At 42.5% G+C, this 19,065-nt stretch overlaps 1 protein-coding gene across 2 annotated transcripts; it reads left to right on the top strand.

The window, feature by feature from the left end:
• Nucleotides 1–2,540: 2,540 nt before the first annotated feature.
• Nucleotides 2,541–14,459, top strand: ern2 (endoplasmic reticulum to nucleus signaling 2). 2 transcript variants are annotated; one of them, XM_083937165.1, is made up of 24 exons: nucleotides 2,541–2,855; nucleotides 3,395–3,512; nucleotides 3,664–3,697; nucleotides 4,038–4,110; nucleotides 4,210–4,282; nucleotides 4,540–4,662; nucleotides 4,766–4,867; nucleotides 5,138–5,197; nucleotides 5,303–5,519; nucleotides 6,816–6,894; nucleotides 7,468–7,618; nucleotides 8,364–8,488; nucleotides 8,740–8,928; nucleotides 9,333–9,510; nucleotides 9,701–9,805; nucleotides 9,904–9,991; nucleotides 10,599–10,788; nucleotides 10,906–11,002; nucleotides 11,112–11,311; nucleotides 12,085–12,232; nucleotides 12,506–12,633; nucleotides 12,833–12,956; nucleotides 13,069–13,136; nucleotides 14,187–14,459. In XM_083937165.1, exons 1-24 carry the CDS (start codon nucleotides 2,766–2,768, stop codon nucleotides 14,367–14,369), a joined length of 2,943 nt encoding a protein of 980 aa, XP_083793291.1. In that variant the 5' UTR covers nucleotides 2,541–2,765; the 3' UTR covers nucleotides 14,370–14,459. The 2 variants fall into 2 exon arrangements, with proteins under 2 accessions (XP_083793291.1, XP_083793290.1); XM_083937164.1 differs by having other exon boundaries at nucleotides 9,901–9,991.
• Nucleotides 14,460–19,065: the final 4,606 nt, after the last annotated feature.

The raw sequence follows: 19,065 nt of genomic DNA, 5'->3' as shown, positions 1-19,065 counted from the left end.
GCCTCTGACTCTAAATCATAAAAATGTTCATAAATCTCGTCACAAATCTCCCCTTTTTCAAGTCAAAAATTCAAGTCAGTTTCATTATTGTAGTGCTGAATCCTCTATCATCATCAATTGCAATCTGGGTCCAATCAGCTCTCGTTTACATCTTCATGCAGTGTTTGTTTACAGCCTGCGCGCAACGTATCCTGGATCAGGTCTCAGGGGCAGCAGCTTTAGCAGGGGACCCCAAACTTCCCTTTCCCGGGCCACATAAACCAGCTCTAACTGGGGGATCCTGAGGTGTTCCCAGGCCAGTGTGGAGATCTAATCTCTCCACCTGGTCCTGGGTCTTCCCAGAGGCCTCCTCCCAGCTGGACGTGCCTGGAACACCTCCCTAGGGAGGCGCCCAGGGTTCATCCTTACCAGATGATCCTGAACCACCTCAATATTCACTTAATGAGCAATCCTACCTGCACACTCTGGACCTGTGGGCTGATGGCTGGTGCTTGGTGATGCATCTTGTATCTGAAGGGCTACAAATCCCCTAAAGTTTGTGGCCAGTTATGTGGCGTTGCATCATAATATTATTTAAATTATGTAACGTTAGGTTAGACAGGCTATAAGAAATTATTATGCCAATTATTAGTAACATTCAGGGTTGCCGCGGTATGCGGTATTACCAGTGGTTGAGGCCAACACCGAGTTATTTTGTATTATTTTTTTCCAGTAATAAAAAAAAATCCGGTCTTGTGTGGAACGCGGAAGACCGGTTCCACACAGCAACGCCGGTAAACAAACCCCGGGAAGCCCAATCCCTACGAGAGCTCCTCGTGCTACGGCCTCCGGAGGCGCACAGAGCTTTTGGCCGTGATATTATATATAAAATTATATTATACTATTATATGATCGTTATAAGACGCTGTCACCGAGAATTTGCGCGCTGCCAGGCGCTGTCACCGAGTGTGAGAGGAGAGTTGCCGATTTTTGCACATTTGGCTGCATCTGTCTCCAGGGCTTTTCTCTTTTTAATCCTCGCTTTTTCTGCGCCACCCTTGCTCTTTTTATTTTCCATTTTGGTTTATTATTTTCCTTGTACATCTGTGGTTGGAGCTAGGCAAACACCACTGAAGTGTGCGGACTAGTGCACGACACGTACGTTACATCAGGCTGCGTCTGCGTCTGTGTCTTGTTGGTGGGCGTGCCCTTAACCTGCGTCCGCGTCCCAGTTTCATTGGCATGATCTAACAGACCGCCAGCTCCCTGATATGACCAGCGACAGCGGTAACAGCATACACGTGATCCCCACTCCACTCAGTGCCATGACTGAACACCGGCACAAAATAAATAAAAATAATAATTGAACACCGGCCCTCGCGGCCCAAAAGTCAGACCGGCCCACCGGGAATTGTCCCGGTCCTCCCGATTAGCCACTCCGGGCCTGAGGCTGTGACTGGTCAGAGCGTACATGAACTGATGAAGCCTCTCGGGTGAGAGGTAAAACGTTTACCTAAAAAATAACCAGTCCAGTTGCTTTTGACTGAAATTGCTTTGGGGATAACGATGACCTGGATAAATGAGAACATTCACAGGCTTATGGAGAATGAGCAGAACACCGCCATCTAGTGTCTCAAGATCGTAGTCACAACAACAAAATATAATAAAAAGCAGTTGGGTTGCCAGGTTGGTCAGTCTACAGGAGACCGGAGTCTATTTGAGCCTGTTTGAACCCATCCCCTCCAGCAAATCGCTCCATAAAAACAAGTATTGCAGAGGAGTTTGACTGACAGTTACCGTTAGCGGTTACAGCTAAGTAAACATGTAAGCTAGCTTACTGATCAAGGAGAAACGTAGCCATTTGGGCATGTGTTTTAATGCCATTGAACTCCTTTATCTCAGCCCATCGAGTGAATGCTTGGCCTATACTGTTTTTGCCCGTCTCCAGTCACTCAGCTGCTTTCGCTGAGGCTCCGAAGCAGTTGCAGGATTGGCAAACTACATTGCCCAGTGTTAGCCCACAGTAGCTGCACCAAACAACAGACAAACCTGGCAACCTGCCCAACACTATTGGCTGGTACAATGTAAACAGAACATGACAGAAAGTCATTGTCAAACCCGTCAAAAAAAAAAGTAAAATATTAATTCAGACTAAATATATATAATTTTTATGGAAAAGCAAAACTTTCATTCTGTACCCCTCAAAACGCCCCGTGGGTGTATTATCATTTTTAAATGTAGCTTTTAATAAAGCTTCTACATATTCCACCTTTAAGTGCAGTACTTGAGTAGATGTGGGTAGGTGAGTTGTAGAAATCGAGTGAACAAACACACAATGACGCCCTCCACCACTTTCTATTGCACACAAAGTCTCTCTGTTGCCTCACAGCTGTCCTGCTGTCTGTTTCCACGTGTTCCAGCCGTTTCTACAGCCCCGCCCCCCTCTGCTCCAAACCTCTCCGCCCATTGGCTGGAGCCGCCTGTCACTCAGCGTAGACCCCGCCCCCTCTCCGTTTGACAGTCCGCTCCTGACGTCACCGGTTCCGTCCCAACACGGAAATATGGAAAAGTGACTGATCGGCTCCGTCGCTGTTATTATGGATCTAAAGCGGTGCTGCTGGCTGAGCTTCCCCCGTGTTTGTTGACTCCCCGCGGGGCTTTTTTTTAGCGACGTTCACCCTCCCGGTGCTCACTCTCTGACACATGGACGCTCACGCTGGAAGTGGAGAGAGAGTTCGACCTCTGTTGTTAGTTCAAAAGCTTTAGTCCTGCGTTTGTTCACAGCCATGAAACAAAGTGTGCTGGGGGTCATGGGGGCTCTGGGGCGCCTGCTGCTGTCTCTCCTGCTGCTGTCCTGGGACGGGAAGCTATTTCAGGTATAAAGTCTGTAACATTAATCTGTGTATAGTGTTGTTGTTGTTGTTGTTGTTGTTAAGAGTTGGGTCTTTGCTATTTATGCGCAACTGCAACTGGCATCCCACTGCGCCTCTGTGTCTATTTCAGGCTCCAGTAAAGTTGCCAGGATACGATGATAGGACGTTTAAGTGCAAATTGCCTGAAGGAAGTTAATACCTTGACTCAGTGTTTTAAATGGTGTGATCATAGATATGTATTATATCCACTGTGTGCACTGGGTGTGTGCTTGCACCGCACAAAAATATAGTGGGTAAATATGGGAGTGGTGAACACACACACACACACACACACACTCTCTCTGAAAGACGGGGTGAAGTGTTGGGAGGAGGAGGAGGGATAAGGATATCCTGTTAAGTTATTAGAGCAGAAACTTTTTGCAGGGCTGGACCTGACACACCCACTGACACACATTCACACACACACACACACACACACACGCGCGCGCTTTGACAACTGGCCATAAAGTTTCTTCCTCTTTCTCTTCGTTGCGACCCGACAGGTAGGAGGGGTCAGATCAGTCACCCTCCCAGAATCCCTCCTGTTTGTCTCCACACTGGATGGTAGTCTGCATGCTGTCTCCAAACAGTCAGGGGACATCAAGTGGACCCTGAGAGAAGGTTCACACACACACACACACACACACACACACACACACACACACACACACACACACACACACACACACACACACATAGACGTCAATGCTGTTAACCAAGTCTCTGTTGTCATTTTTAAATATGTCTCATTCAATCTTTTGATTTCTTTCAGACCCCATTATTCAAGTACCTGTCTACCTCACAGAGTGAGTGAGTCACACACACACAGACACACACTCACGCACACAGGCACACACACACACACACACACACACACACACTCACACACACACACACACACACACACACACACACACACACACACACCTATGACTGAGAGTTTTTAATAAATGTGTTCATAGCAGTGTATCCAAAAAAGTTTTAAAAGTTGTCAGATTTGTCGTCTTGTGCACTTACTGTTGGATTAGATAGCTCATTATTTAAATCAGAACATAGTCAGCTTCTTTTAGAAAAAAAATCCATATTGATTTAATCAAAGCTGTCCCTGCTGAAAATAATTAAATCATATGAATGTTGATTTTGTAGGCCGGGATTTCTCCCAGACCCCAACGATGGCAGTTTGTACGTCTTGGGTGGCAAACACAAGGAAGGCCTGATGGTAAACAGTGTGTGTGTGTGCGTGTGTGTGTGTGTGTGTGTATCTGTGCGTGTGTGTGTTTTTTTACTTTTTGACGCTTTTGTCTGGATGTATCTGCAGAAACTGCCCTTCACCATCCCAGAGCTGGTTCAATCTGCTCCCTGCAGGAGCTCTGATGGTATACTCTATACAGGTGAGACTGTGTGTGTGTGTGTGTGTGTGTGTCTGTGTCTGTGTCTGTGTCTGTCTGTAGGTGTTCTATATACAGTACATGTATGCCCTAATATAATAAACAAAGGCTGACAGATGAGACATAAAGATATTTGACATGCTTCACTGCTGTATGTTAATTAATATCTGTCTCTCTGCCTGTCCTATGTGTGTGTTTGTGTGTGTTTGTGTGCGTGTGCGTGTGCGTGTGTGTGTGTGTGTGTTTGTGTGCACATGAAGGTAAAAAGCAGGATGTGTGGTTCGTGGTGGATCCTGAGACAGGCGAGAAACAAACCAGTTTAACCACCTCTTCCTCTGAATCCATCTGCCCCAACACTCCTCTGCTCTACATTGGACGCACAGGTATGTCGTACACACAAACACACACACACACACACACACACGCACAGGTGGCTGAGGTTCCTGAGGTTCCTGGATTACTGTTCATATATTTCTTTTTTTCCAGAATACATGGTTACGATGTTTGACACCAAGACACAGGAGCTGCGATGGAACGCTACATACAATGATTACTCCGCTCCACCGTACGATGACAAACAAGACTACAGTACGTCTCTCTCTCACACACGCACACACACACACACACACACACACACACACACACACATTCAGTTACACAGACTGACAGGTTTATTAGCTGGGTCAATGCCAGTATGAACTGATGACACCCTTGGAGAACCGGCTTTGTCATACGTTAGAGCTTTGAAGAGGAGAGAGAGAGAGAGTGTGTGTGTGCATATGTGCGTGTGTGTGTAAAAACTCAAACATGTTAAACTCCATCTTATCCAGAACTGACCTGTCAGACTTGTATTTCCAGAGATGGCCCATCTCGTGTCGAGTGGTGATGGTCTCGTTGTGACAGTTGACAGAGAGACAGGTAGGGAGAGGTGTGTGGTTTTTACTATGTGATTATTTTAATTCCCTTTATTTTCACCTTTGCGCCCTCCTTGAAGCTGTAAGTAAGTGTGTTTTTGTCTCCCAGGTGACGTCTTGTGGAGTCAGAACTATGGGTCGCCCGTCGTAGGGGTCTATCTGTACACTGGTGACTCGCTTAGACACGCCCCCCACCTGTCCCTCGCCATGGAAACGCTGCGCTTCCTCACTTTCTCCTCCGCCAGTGACCAGGTGGACGTACACTCTACGTTGAAGTGGAGCTATCAGTTTGTGAAGGAGCAAGCCAGTGCACAAACGCAACTTGTGTAAGAGAAATTGTATAATCACACAGTCTTATACATGCCTAATGTGGCACCAGCAGACTTTATATTACACAGTTGTTTGTTTTTTTGTCAGATCGTTGTTATAGTCTCGACATTCTCAACCGCACTTGAAGGCAGCTTCATTTCATCGAGAAAGAGAGAAAGAAAAGAGATGGAGGGACTGAGTTTTAATGCAAGCGCTTGTTGCAAGAAACAATCAGCTGTGACACAAACTCCCAGGCAATAAAGTTCTTGTATTTAGTTTTATTTACCCTTCAAAACGTTTTTGTGGCAGTGATAGGGACAGGATGTTTACTATTGACTGTGCAGGACTCTCACACCGCTCCAAAAACAGACTGTGACAAGTCTGATCGCAGGCTACATGATTGGCCAACGGGGTGGGACGTCTAATTGCGTTTCTCCAAAAGTTAAATCAATCTCACCTCCCTGTGGCTTCCACCGCAGCACTCTAAACGCAGAACCCCTTTAAAAATGAATAGGAGGACTTTTGCCTGATCTGGTCTAAACGCTGTGATATTCAGTCCAGCTGTGATGCATCTGTCTGATTACATCATTTATATGTTCTTTAAGTGGAAACTAGAAATCTCAAAGACTGCACAACAGTTTTCCAATTTGCTCGTATAACCACAGACATCGTTCTCGTCGCTTTAAGTAAGTGATGATCGACTAAAAGGTGTCCGACATACACGTTTAATGGACAAAGCAGAACAAGAGCTGCTGAGTCTGTTGGTTCCTCTATCAGGTAGCCTCAGCTTATATTAAATTCACATCCACTTACTTCAGGCAACAAGAGAAACTGTTAAAACCCAATTTTTCTCAAAGCCTTCCTGTCTCACCACTGAGAGTTAGCCGGTAATGCAGCATGAAGAACGAGGACTGCCTGCCGCGCTGATTTACAGCAGCTGTCAAACTGTTGGTTGGAGCTATGTTGGAGGTGTCTGGTTATATGTTTTAAGGGACACCTGCCAGCCAATCAGAAACACGTTGTCTGTGGCAATGGTATAATAAAAAACTAGCCTGTATCTTCATTTGTAGCATGTGGATGAGCGGTAGAGCGGGTTGACCACTAATCCTGTGTGTGTGTGTGTGTGTGTGTGTGCGTGTGTGTGTGTGTGCCATCGGTGTATGAATGGCATGTAGTGTAAAAGCACTACATGAATGCGTTTTCTTTTTTTTTATTATTACAGTCTGCATTCCCTTTGATTAAAATATATATATTTGTGTCATAGTAAATAAAAAACAGGCTGAGGAACTAACCTGACTCTGTTTCTCTTAAAGACCCACTCTCTATGTTGGAAAATTAGACTCGCACCTCTACGCCTCCTCTTCCCTCGTCCACCACGGAGTCTCGTTAGTGGTGAGTTTAAACGTTTCATCTGTTTTTATGTAACTGCATTCACACATCCACTTTCCGTATTCATCTAAGTCATGCATCTGTGATGATTCTCCAGAACACTAGGCTACGTTCGACAATAACATGGAGTCTGATCTTTTCAGTTCAGATTTTGGCCTCTGTCAAATGTGGTTCTTCCGCGTGACCCCAATCTGAACAGTTATATCGAAATTCATGGGACTTTGACGTCGCCCACTCACCCTGTTGCCAGCCCATACGCACAACTACAAAGCCATAATTCAACGAATATGCTGGCTTCCACTGCACATCAACTCATAAATGAAATAGTAAACACGGATTTCATCGGCTTCCATGTTTACTTCAGTGCGACAGCGTGCTGCGTGTGAACTGCCAAACCAAAAAAAGCAATAAATATGAACTGAACACTACAGCTTGCAGTGTGAACTTGCCTGAGTCACTAAAGTGCATCAGATCAGGTGTATCTGACAGTGAGGAACCGATAAAGATCAAGGGACTAACGAGATAGCTGTTATGTGACCCGTTTGTGCTTACATTTGCTTCTTGTTGCCATGGCAGCCTCGGGGACTGACCTTGGCTCGAATCGAGGGCCCAGTGACGGCGGAAGTGACAGTCAGTGAGCGAGGGGAGTGCGAGATCACACCGATCACAGATGTGCGCTACCCACCAGGGAGCACAAACAGCCCAAAAAACCACTGGCTGCTCATAGGTACAAACACACACACACACACACACACACACACTGACCGACACCATACAGCAAGTGTTTTTAGTTTTCTGTGTTGTACAGCTTACTGCATTTTATGTGTTTATGTCTTGTATGTATTTTAACCTGTCTTATTTAGTCTGTGAGCCTCATCAAAGACAAATTCCCACTGCTTTGCAATGAACAATTAAGTTTTCTGATTCTGATGCATTAATAAACAATTGTACATGTGCCGACAGCCGTAACAAACTAATGTGAATATGTGTTTTTGTGTAAATAGTTTTTATTCAAACCAATTCATTATTACGGTTCTTTATTTTCTTGTTAAACATATTATTGGAGAAAAATGCTAACTTTAAAATGAGCACGAGGGACTTCATACCTATTGTTGCAGAAGCTGCATTTTGTCTTCCTTTGGTCAGAGAAGTGACTCAGTTACGTGGGAAAGTATTTAGATGAGATAAAATAATCCTTTATTAGTCCCACAGCGGGGACATTCGCGGTGTTACAGCACCACAGGGGATAGTTTATGAACAAGAAGCATCAGTAAAATAAAGGACAATAAATAAGTAAACAGTAAAATGCAAGTAGAGAGCAATCAAACAAGCAAATATCGCAATAATTTAAGCTTTGAAAGTCAAACTTTATGTTCAGCATGAAAGCAAGAACTCTGGTTTATTTATTGACCAGACAAGAAAGTGACCCAGACACTGAAACAGCTCTTAATGTGTTTCTGCGTGTGTTTAAGGTCATCACGAGCTCCCTCCAGTGGCTCACACCACCATGCTGAGGGATTTCCCAGTCGGCCTGCAGCGTTCTGGCGAGGCAGTCATCCCCCCTCGACCTTCTGCCTCCCCTCACCATCACCGCTACGTGAGTCCAAACTACCTCTGCTGCGGTCTGAGAGTCAGTAAATCACAGCAATTATATCAGACAACTCTGCCAGGGTTTTAACGTCTGTTATAGCACTAACTTTAAGATGAACATAGACAGGATAAACTACTAAATGCTCTGTTAACGTCCACTTACAGTGTAAACTGCTTCACACAGAACAATAATGACAGATAAAAACAAGTAAATGCTCGTTATCTCTCCATTGTTTCTTATCTTACCGTGTCCTTCAGTTCCAGACGGTGGCTGGTCGTCATAGCGACACTAATGCTAATAGAGGAGGGGTTGATGGGAGGACAACAGCCCAGGCCCAGAGGCCGGCCGCCGTGCTGCCTGTCTATATGACTCAGGACCATCTTACCCTGGCTGTTCTGACGCTGCTGCTGGGAGGATGGCTGGCCTTCGCACTCACGTACCCCATTGTGAGTTTGTGCGGCTGTTGTTAAGATCCAGTTTTGCAGGTTTCATTCTCAAAGATATAGGGCTGTGTTTTGGCTAAAATCTGGCAAAATGATACGTATCATAATACAGGGGTAACCAGTGTATTGCAGTATTGTGATGCTGTAAGGAAGACAATGTATCGAAAATATATACATTACATACAGGTATTACTGTACATTTATAGAAAGTGTGTCATTGTCTCACGACATCTGGGCTGAATGGTAGTTGTTGTGTTTTTATTGAGAGTGTTGCCAAGGAGAGATTTATCTTCTCGTAATCTCCCTCAAAGGACAGCTCAAGTTTTTCGTTCTCTTCGATCCCGATTTCTCAAACTCCATCTTCTCACAGTGTTTAACGTGATCCGTGTCTTTGTGTGTTCCTCCAGCGTGCAGCTCATCAGCTGAAAGCTCAAAGGCAGCTGGAGGAGGCGTTTGAGTCTCGTCTCCAGCGCATGCAGACAAACATGCAGACAAATATGCAGACAAACATGCAGACAAACATGCAGACGGGGGCCTTGGCTTCCTCAGACACAACCCTTTCTACCGACACAAACCGCTCCAGTGGTAAGTAACTGAACAGTATTAGTATTGAGTTCTCTGTTATGTTCTCACCCCTCTATTTAATTACCTCAGTGATTCAATGATTAAACATTTTCCTTTGCATTGCACTTGAGAAATGAAGGATTGTTAAAATGCAGGAAGTGGTGTAAGTAAAACACATGAATGCTGTGTATCTTTGCTTTTCTGTATCCAGACTCTCAGCCTGCCTCTGCCGACCCTCCGCCCAGTCCTCACACTCACAGCAGCAGCACCTCAGATGTGGATATAAATGACACCTCTGCTCACAAACTGACAGCAGGTAACGCGCCGCACTGTGTGATATTTATGCATATCACACAACTATATCCAAGATTAACTTCGTGCCGCTTCCTTCTTCCTTCCTACGTCTCTCAGAAGGAAACAGCGAGGAGGTGCATGTGGGCAAAATCTCCTTCACTCCATCGGAGGCGCTCGGACACGGCACAGCGGGAACTTTTGTCTTCAGGTACAGTTTCTGGATTTTAAGCCGCACTCTTCCAACAGTTAATGGTGCTTGATGGCCTTGAAATCAACACGCGTTTACATTCCTATTAAGCATTTCTAAGCAAGGTAGACTTTTGTTTCTTACCACCTTTACTTGTTTATTTGTTGTATTGTTTACTGGACTGGTTATAGGAATGGCCTTAATGTTTAATCTTCATACTACTTCAGTATTTGATGTGAAGCGCCATCTCCGTCTGTTCAATTTCTGTGGTTTAGTGTCACTAGAGTTGATGGAAAATCATGTTGTCTCTTCTTATCAGTAGTGATGTATTATAGCTTAAAAAAACCTAACATTTAAATTAATTTTAGTTCTTTTAAGCTGGCGTTTAAGTTTCCAATTTAATTCAGTTCAGATATTTCTCTTTCTTATCGGTTGGTTTTCATACTGTTGTGAAAATCAATCTAGATGTTTATGGTTTGCTTTGGAAAAAGGTCAACACAAACAAAAAGTGAACACAGCTCTGAGTTAATGGGCTTAACTACTCAATCAACAACCCTCTGAATGTCTGAGACAAACCATTAACACTTCTCAATATATCACGGCGCTCTGTTTTTTCTTTGGACTTTAGGGGTCATTTTGATGGGCGCCAGGTAGCCGTGAAGCGAATACTGCCGGAGTGTTTTGAGGTAGCAGAGCGTGAAGTGCAGCTCCTGCGAGAGTCTGACACTCACCCGAACGTCATCCGATATTTCTGCACAGAGAGAGACCGCCTCTTCACTTACATCGCCATCGAGCTGTGCGCCGCCACCCTGCAACAGGTCAGCACAGTTGACTTTTTATTATCATTATTTAGCAGTTAGGCATTGTGTCCTTGAATGTCATTTAAGACGACATCCCCTAACAACGAAACGTTTTGTGTGTCTGTGTCTCTGCAGTATGTGGAGGATCCGTCTTGCTTTCCTGAGCTGAATCCTATAACTCTGCTGGGACAGACCATGTGTGGCCTCTCACACCTCCACTCACTCAACATAGGTCTGATATACACACACACATATAAGTGCACACAAAAAATAATGTTTCTAGATTCTTCCCCTCAGCCTAACTCGACTTCTTCTTCACCCTCCATCATCTCTCCCTTTAGTCCATCGAGACCTGAAGCCCAGAAACATCCTCCTCTCTGGTCCCAGTGCGCTGGGTCGAGTCCGAGCTCTCATCTCTGACTTTGGACTCTGTAAGAAGATCCCAGACGGTCGCTGCAGCTTCTCTTTGCGGTCGGGAATACCAGGAACTGAAGGGTGGATAGCTCCTGAAGTACTACGGGACACTCCTGGCAACAAACCGGTAGGATGAGCACACATTCCTCGACCCAACTCGTTCACTTAAATAGCCACAGTTAAAAGACATGAATGGATGATAAAAACAGCTTCATATGTAGTTTGAGGTTCTGTGATGCTGTTTTTACGTTTCAACATGTTCAAGGTGTCAGGCAAATTTGAATGGGACAAACTTTGGTATGTTGTTTTCAAGGGAATGGACTAAATGTCGCATAAAATAATGATTCAACGCCTTATATGTATATATATATATATTGTATTTTATAAAGAATATACATTTTTCTGTCATAGGTAAAGATGAAGACTATTTTGTCTGTATTTTTAGATACATAGATAGATACGTAGATAGATAGATAGATGGATAGATAGATAGATAGATAGATAGATAAGTAGATAGATAGATAGATAGATAGATAGATAGATAGATAGATAGATAAATAGATAGATACGTAGATAGATAGATAGATAGATAGATAGATACGTAGATAGATGGATAGATAGATAGATACGTAGATAGGTAGGTAGATACATACATAGATAGATAGATAGGTAGATACATACATAGATAGATACATAGACAGATAGATAGATAGATAGATACATAGATACATAGGTAGATAGATAGATAGATAGATAGATATTATTATTATTCAAGTGTTATGATATGTTCCAGATGTGCAAAGAGCAGAGCTGTCAAGTCTGATAGCACCCAGCAGGAATGATCTCCTGTATCGCTCCCTTACGTCCTCTGATTCACTCTTTCTCCTCTTCTGTGTGCAGACAGCAGCGGTGGACGTGTTCTCAGCAGGCTGCGTGTTCTACTACGTGGTCAGCAGAGGGCAGCACCCCTTTGGTGATTCATTAAGACGACAAGTCAACATCCTGTCAGGAGAATATTCTCTCTCGCATTTTATGGAGGATATTCACGGTGAGAGAGGTCTTTGTGCGCGTCTCTCCTGGCTTGGTTCATGCCTCGTCATCATTTTTTCTCCTCCAGAATTAAAGCTAGTTAATTCTCACATAGAAAGATTTCAATTTGCCCCACCACCTCCCTGTCCTGCACTAAAAGATCCAGACTTGAACCACCATAGGCCCAGGTCAAATCACACCTCAACAATCCTTGCTATGAGTCACTTAAAGAATCACAATTTCTGAGTGAAATTATACATGAAAAGCTGAAAACTCTCTCTCCCTCGATCAGACGACGTCATAGCACAGGACCTGATCGAGCGAATGATCAGTGCAGAGGCCGAGTCCCGGCCCTCGACCGCCTGTGTGCTCAAACATCCGTTCTTCTGGAGCCCAGAGAAGCAGCTGCTCTTTTTCCAGGTGTGTGAGAAGATTTGCTCAACAGATTCCACATTTGTATGCAGATTTCTGTTTACAGAGATTATACATCAAACAGTCTCTGTGGAGAAAGCAAAGCCTCTGATAATCAGCGCTGAGCAGGAAATATGCAACAGGGGTTTAAGTTTATACCTGTAGTTTTTCATGTCTACATAATCTGTTTGCGTGTGTGCGTACGTAGGACGTCAGTGACCGCATAGAGAAGGAACCAGCAGACAGTCCGATTGTGGTCAAACTGGAGACCGCGGGAAGAGCAGTGGTGCGAACCAACTGGAGGATGCATATCTCTGTGCCTCTACAGACAGGTACACACACACACACACACACAGACACACAGTATCGCATAACTGCACCGTTTACACCTGTGCAGGAGGACAAAGACATCGACGGTCTGTAATCTTCCTGTGTGCTTTCCAGACTTGAGGCGGTTCAGGACGTATAAAGGAAACTCAGTCAGAGATCTGCTGAGAGCCATGAGGAATAAGGTCAGTATGCTTGCTTATACGCTTTTTAATTTTTACATACAAAATAATTATTTTCCAAAAGTATTGATTGAAGAAGACTTGTGTTAAGGGTGAGGTTTAGTTTAGTGGCAAAAGGTGATGTTTGTATGTATGTTAGTTAGTTATTTAGTTTATTTTTTTTCCAAAAATATTTAAAAAATCAAATGTATAATAAATATGACATGTCTTGTCTAGTCCTACGCCTTCTTCATAATTTAAAGTTGTAGACGGCAACATCTTTTTGACCATATTCACTGAAACCGACAATATGCTCCGATAGAGCAACATAAATCATCCTTTTTTAGAAAAAAACACTACGTGCACCTAGAGCTTGTTGTTTGTTTTGGACGCTGATTGCCGGCCACAGTTTGAGCACACGCTACAAATCCCCCCTCTCGCATGTTACAGTATCACCGGTACATGCCTCAAGCTAGGCATATGCAAAATGACTTTAGCAGTTAAATTAGCTTTTCCTACCTCTGTGTAGCGTGTTTCTCAATGAGAGTGCACGTTCAGACGAGCACTCGATGGAGTTAGAGGGGGAGGGGCGTGAGAGTTGGTAACATTTGATCGAGTCCACTCGATCTGCCAGACTTGCTGACTGCAGCTTTAAACCATTAAATCATGTTTATTAACTATACAACTCAAACTTTCCCAGTGTTCTTATGAACAGCCCGAATAGCCGCCTCATGTAAATCAACATAAAATAAACAATTACCTCTCAAAACTTAATTTTTTGTAAATCTTCCTGAACAGATTTGTATTTGGACTTTGATGCCTGTCTGTCACATACGTATGTTTGTGTATGTGTAACTGTGTATCGATGTATATTTAAAAACTAAATACGAAGTTCGATTAGTTTATGAACAGCAGAAAAATTGCCAGAATTGATCATTTAGTCATATGATTTTCTCATTATTTGTTTTGTTGTTCTTTTCCTTTTGTTGTTGATCGCTGAGAAGTTAGAGATAAAATATAAAGACGGTAAAACACACTTCAAACGCATGTGTGTGTTGTTTCTGCACGTTACAGAAGCATCACTACCACGAGTTGCCGCCGGAGGTGCAGGAGACTCTCGGCGAGCTTCCCGAAGGCTTCATCAGCTACTTCACCTCACGGTTTCCACGGTTACTGATGCACACACACGCTGCGCTGCACCTCTGCCATCAGGAGAGGCTGTTTCACCCCTACTATCTGTCCCCCAACGCTCCATAGCAATAACATGATACACATACACTGGTGTACTTTCTTGTATAGCAACAGAAATCGCGGACAGCGCCCCTTTATTGCTTTTGTAAAGCCCATACTGGATTTTTTTTTTTTTTTTGGGGGGGGGGGGGGGGTACAGTGCTGTGAAAAAGTTTTTATATGAGCTTGAGCTTTTATGGATTTAATGACATTTTTCCGCAGCTGTTGATCAAGAAACAGTTTTATGATTAAATTAAAAAGCACTCACTTGGTGCATACCTCCACAAAATCTGCACACACTTAAAATATTAATAATATAATGTTTTTAAACCACATCTTAATGTGTAACTCCATCAGACTCTTTGTACTCGTTCAGCAACGTGTTTCCTCTGAACAAATTCAGGAAAAAGGCTTTTCTGTGAGTTTAACAAAAGGCATCGGCATGTTCAAGGCATGGGGTGGTTCTTTCTTTCACTGGGGCGTGATTCTGTGTTCAGGGAAACCGACTCATTGGCGAGTTTATTTTTAATTAGGTGCGGCACAAAAAGATATCACCGTGTAACGTTACGGCACCGTCTTGAGCTCTGAGTTGGCTGATGTGTGAGATATCTTCATCCTCATTCTGCATTGCAGTCCTTTTTCCCCCCATTTTTATATTTATTTATTTATTCAGGCAGAGCAACCAGCTACCCATCAGTTCAGGAGAAGGGTTTTCTCTCAAATGCAATAGTTTATTGGAAGAAAGCAGGAAAAAAAAACGCATAACTGGACCTTTTGCACCAAATTTCACTGCAATATGTGAACAGTTCATCCAGAGATATCCAGACAGGCCGAAAACATAACCTCTTTGACAGAAGGAATTATTTTAAAGGTATTTGTTTAGATTTTTATTTGAGCATTGTTTAGTTTTTTACTGGTTATAATTATATTTTGTATGAAGACAGAGTGAAGGGAAGAGAGAGAGGGTATGACATGCAACACAGGCCTCCAGCACGAAGCCTCTGAAACTTAAACATTGTTATATGATATTAAGTTAAAATAATTGAGGATTTGACTTATTTCATTATATATACCCTATTTCCATTTGTTATTTACCTCAACTACAGAAGGCACCAGGCTAATTCCCTTTGTTAGATAAGTATAATTAGTCATATTTTTTTCTATGAAGCCTCCTTTGGATCTGCTCCAATTTGGCCTTTTAAAGTTTTGAATTAAAAACACGTTAGAACAACAAAGCGTTGAAAATAGCAGGATTAAATTGTTCAATTAAAACGATGCTAACATACGTTATGCTGCGGTGGCATGTATGGAGTTTACTCACCCTTCACCTTACCCCCGGCCATTATATGAGACCTCGCTTTTCTTTAACTCACAGCCTTTATTTGAGGAAACTTTAAGTAAATGAATTAAAAATAACAGATCTTAATGGAACCATGTTGTGTTTTAACTCTGTTTAACCTGCAGTTCTGATTAAATATCCCCCTCATCCGTGTGTGAGGTGCACAAACTTTATCACAGCACTGGAGTGAACAGACAACAGGTCTTTCTCCACTCAACCAGTCAGTTCAACAGTGTGCCAAAGACTCCACAATATTTGCTTTGCTGTTTGTTTTGATGTATTTGATACGCGTGTCTGAATTTAGCTACACTGACTGAAGAATGTACTGAGTCTTGTTTTTCACTTAAAGCAGTACATGAAGCGTAATAGTCAGATATCACTGGCGCTGTTAAACGTGGGCGTTGTGCACATGCTGGGAAAATCTGATTTATCCCCAGTGCGTGCAGGTAGTAATGCAACAACTACATTTGCCCATTTCATTTTACGTTTACCCATTTCCAACAGAAATGCATTCAATACATACGTATATATATATATACATATCAGCACTCCTGAATGTGAGCCTCTCCGGCCTCATTAAATGCCACTAGATGCTCTCAGAGATATGTGAAAGCTCCCCCTGTAACTACTGAATGATGTTTTTTCACTGGTCTGCAGTAGAGTGAATGATGAAGAATTAAACTTTTGTACTTTTCTTTGAATGAGTGAATTAAACTGACGCTTTGGGTGTTTATTAATGAACAGAGTGTTGTCGTCATTTTGTAAACACAGACAAGGCACATGTTGATTGAAAAAAAGATTTTATTGACTATTGTTGGACAAAAGTAGAGTGTGAGTCAATAGGAAGGTGTTCCAGGCACGTCCAGCTGGGAGGAGGCCTCGGGGAAGACCCAGGACCAGGTGGAGAGATTATATCTCCACACTGGCCTGGGAACGCCTCAGGATCCCCCAGTTAGAGCTGGTTAATGTGGCCCGGGAAATGGAAGTTTGGGGTCCCCTGCTAAAGCTGCTGCCCGACCCCGGATAAGAGGTTGAAGATGAGATGAGATGAGATGAGGCCTTGAAAACACAATTTCTCACTCGGCTTCTTATTATGAGCGACAGGTTTCTACAGAAAACTATTTTTTAATGATTTCACGAGAGATTTCTACATTTCTACATGTTTTTGTCCGAGCTCTTCGTACCGTTTGGAAAGAGGGCCGGGCTCGGATGGAAAAACATGCATGTTTAATGCCACGATCAGGATTCAACGAACTCTGAATCAAACATGACGACAGCTGTGTCGCCACAACCACAACCTCACAGCGCTGATGAAGAAGATTAGCTGATTATAACTAATGATGTTTTTCCCCCAAACTTCCACTTGGTTACTTATTTAGTCATGAATTTTTAATATTAAAGAGAAATAGTTCATATTTTTTAGGGGCTTTTAAACTAAAAAATAAAAAACTGCCTTGCTGGAAAGAAACAAAAAAACAAAAACAAAATAGAGGAATACAGAATAATCTGAATATTCGACCCTCAACGAAACCTTTAAAATGTGCAATATTAAAGTAAATATTCATGACATAAAATGACCTAAAAGGCATCCTGAAATAATATAAAGAAGACAGTGCAACATCTGTAGGTTTTGCATTTTTCCATTAAACTTTTTCTCTCCTTAGATAAAACGTCTCCACTTACTGGAGGTTTTATTTTGACACGGTTGGTCCTCGATGGAAATCATCTCTGTACTCAGTTTGCTTCAGCTCTTATTCACAACGAAAGACGCATAAAATACTGCACCTGTTACAGTAACTCCAGATGTTTTGGGCCGTGTTACAGTAGAGCTGCTACAGGATTGACTAGATTTGGAAAAAATTAGATGAATTAAAAAATAAAGTCTTAATTGCAGAGATATGTGTTATAATTATCTCACCTAATTGCAGCTGGTTATTTCCATTCTTGAACCAAGTGGAGAGGAAAACCTGGTGTTGGTCGTGTTGACAGACAGAAGAAAAATGGTGTTTGCGTGTAATTTAAAGAGCAAATGATGCATTAGTAATGATGCACTCTGAGACATTCATTACGCTACATGAAACCTGACATTTGAAACTGATTGTTTTTTTCACACCATGAAATAAAAGCTTTAATTTGACTTTCCCTCCTGACAATAAAGTCTGGAAATGTAAGAATAAACATCCAACCAGAAGTCAAAGGCTGTAACAGCAGGTGTTGTATACGCATCTGCTCAAAACCCACTCATTCCTGTTGAACAATGACCTGGATCAGGATGTTCAGTGTGATTATAATAGTCTGACTTACTCGTGATGCCTGGTTACACCTGCTCTGATGGGAAGAGGGAGGAAAGTGTGTTAAATTTAGGTTTGAATGTGTCAAACACATGTGAGTGTGAGTGCAGCCGCGCTGTACGATTGGCTCACACAAAATCTAGAGAGTGTTCAATCTCCATGGGTGGATTTTTTTTCCCAGAACTACACAAACTACTTTTGCTTTATACCAGAAATCCCTAGTTTTGTTATTCAGGGCTGTACACCTGTTGCCCGGTCAAATTCAAGCACTTTCAAAGTCCATTTTCAAGCTTTTCCAGCACCTCACAGCTGTGGTAAAATAACATATTATATAACACACTCATACTGTTATTATTGTTACTATTATTTCACGTTTTTCATTTCAGGCGCTGACTTGTTGTATTTCGGCTCGAGAGCTATTTGTAGTGAAATAATTGAAAATACAACTTCAAGCACTTTTCAAGCCTTTAAAATGCAACATTAAAATTCAAGCATTTCAATTCAATTCAATTAAATTCAAAAAACTTTATTTGTCCCCGGGGGGCAATTCAGGGCACACAGAGCAGCAAATAACGACAGTGCAACTATACAAAACATTTTTAACCTATCAACAAGAATAAAGTGTAAAAGAAGTGTCAGGATGTTAGTGTGTTAGTACAGGTTAGAGTCCAGTCACCGAGTTGGATACGAGTCACAGAGTTAGATACTTTTCAAGGATTTCAAGCACCCGTACGAACCCTGGTTATTTTATTTCACTTTCTTTACATTGTGCACTCTCTTACCTTTGCTATTTAACTCCTCCGGGAAGAACATACCTTTCCTATATTCGGTTTTTCAACTGTAAACTATACATTTGAATTCACGAGTTGTTTTTATTTTTTCTCAGGAATACTAATTATTTTATATTAATAAAACAACTGAGTTACAAGAAAAAAGAGCACAGTCTAAAGTTACAGGCAGTGCAGCACCACAGTAGAGAAAACTTATTTTATACCAGCAGAGGGCGACATCTGCCTTTCTTATAAAGCATGGACGTATGGAAGGGGAGATGGCCGTACAAAGGCTATAACTGTTTATCAAATTGTTTGCATGA

The sequence above is a fragment of the Echiichthys vipera genome, assembly GCF_963691815.1.
Source record: "Echiichthys vipera genome assembly, chromosome: 2".
Taxonomy (NCBI): domain Eukaryota; kingdom Metazoa; phylum Chordata; class Actinopteri; order Perciformes; family Trachinidae; genus Echiichthys; species Echiichthys vipera.
Note: the sequence above shows the minus strand (reverse complement) of the source record. Positions and strands in the feature narration are given on the sequence as shown.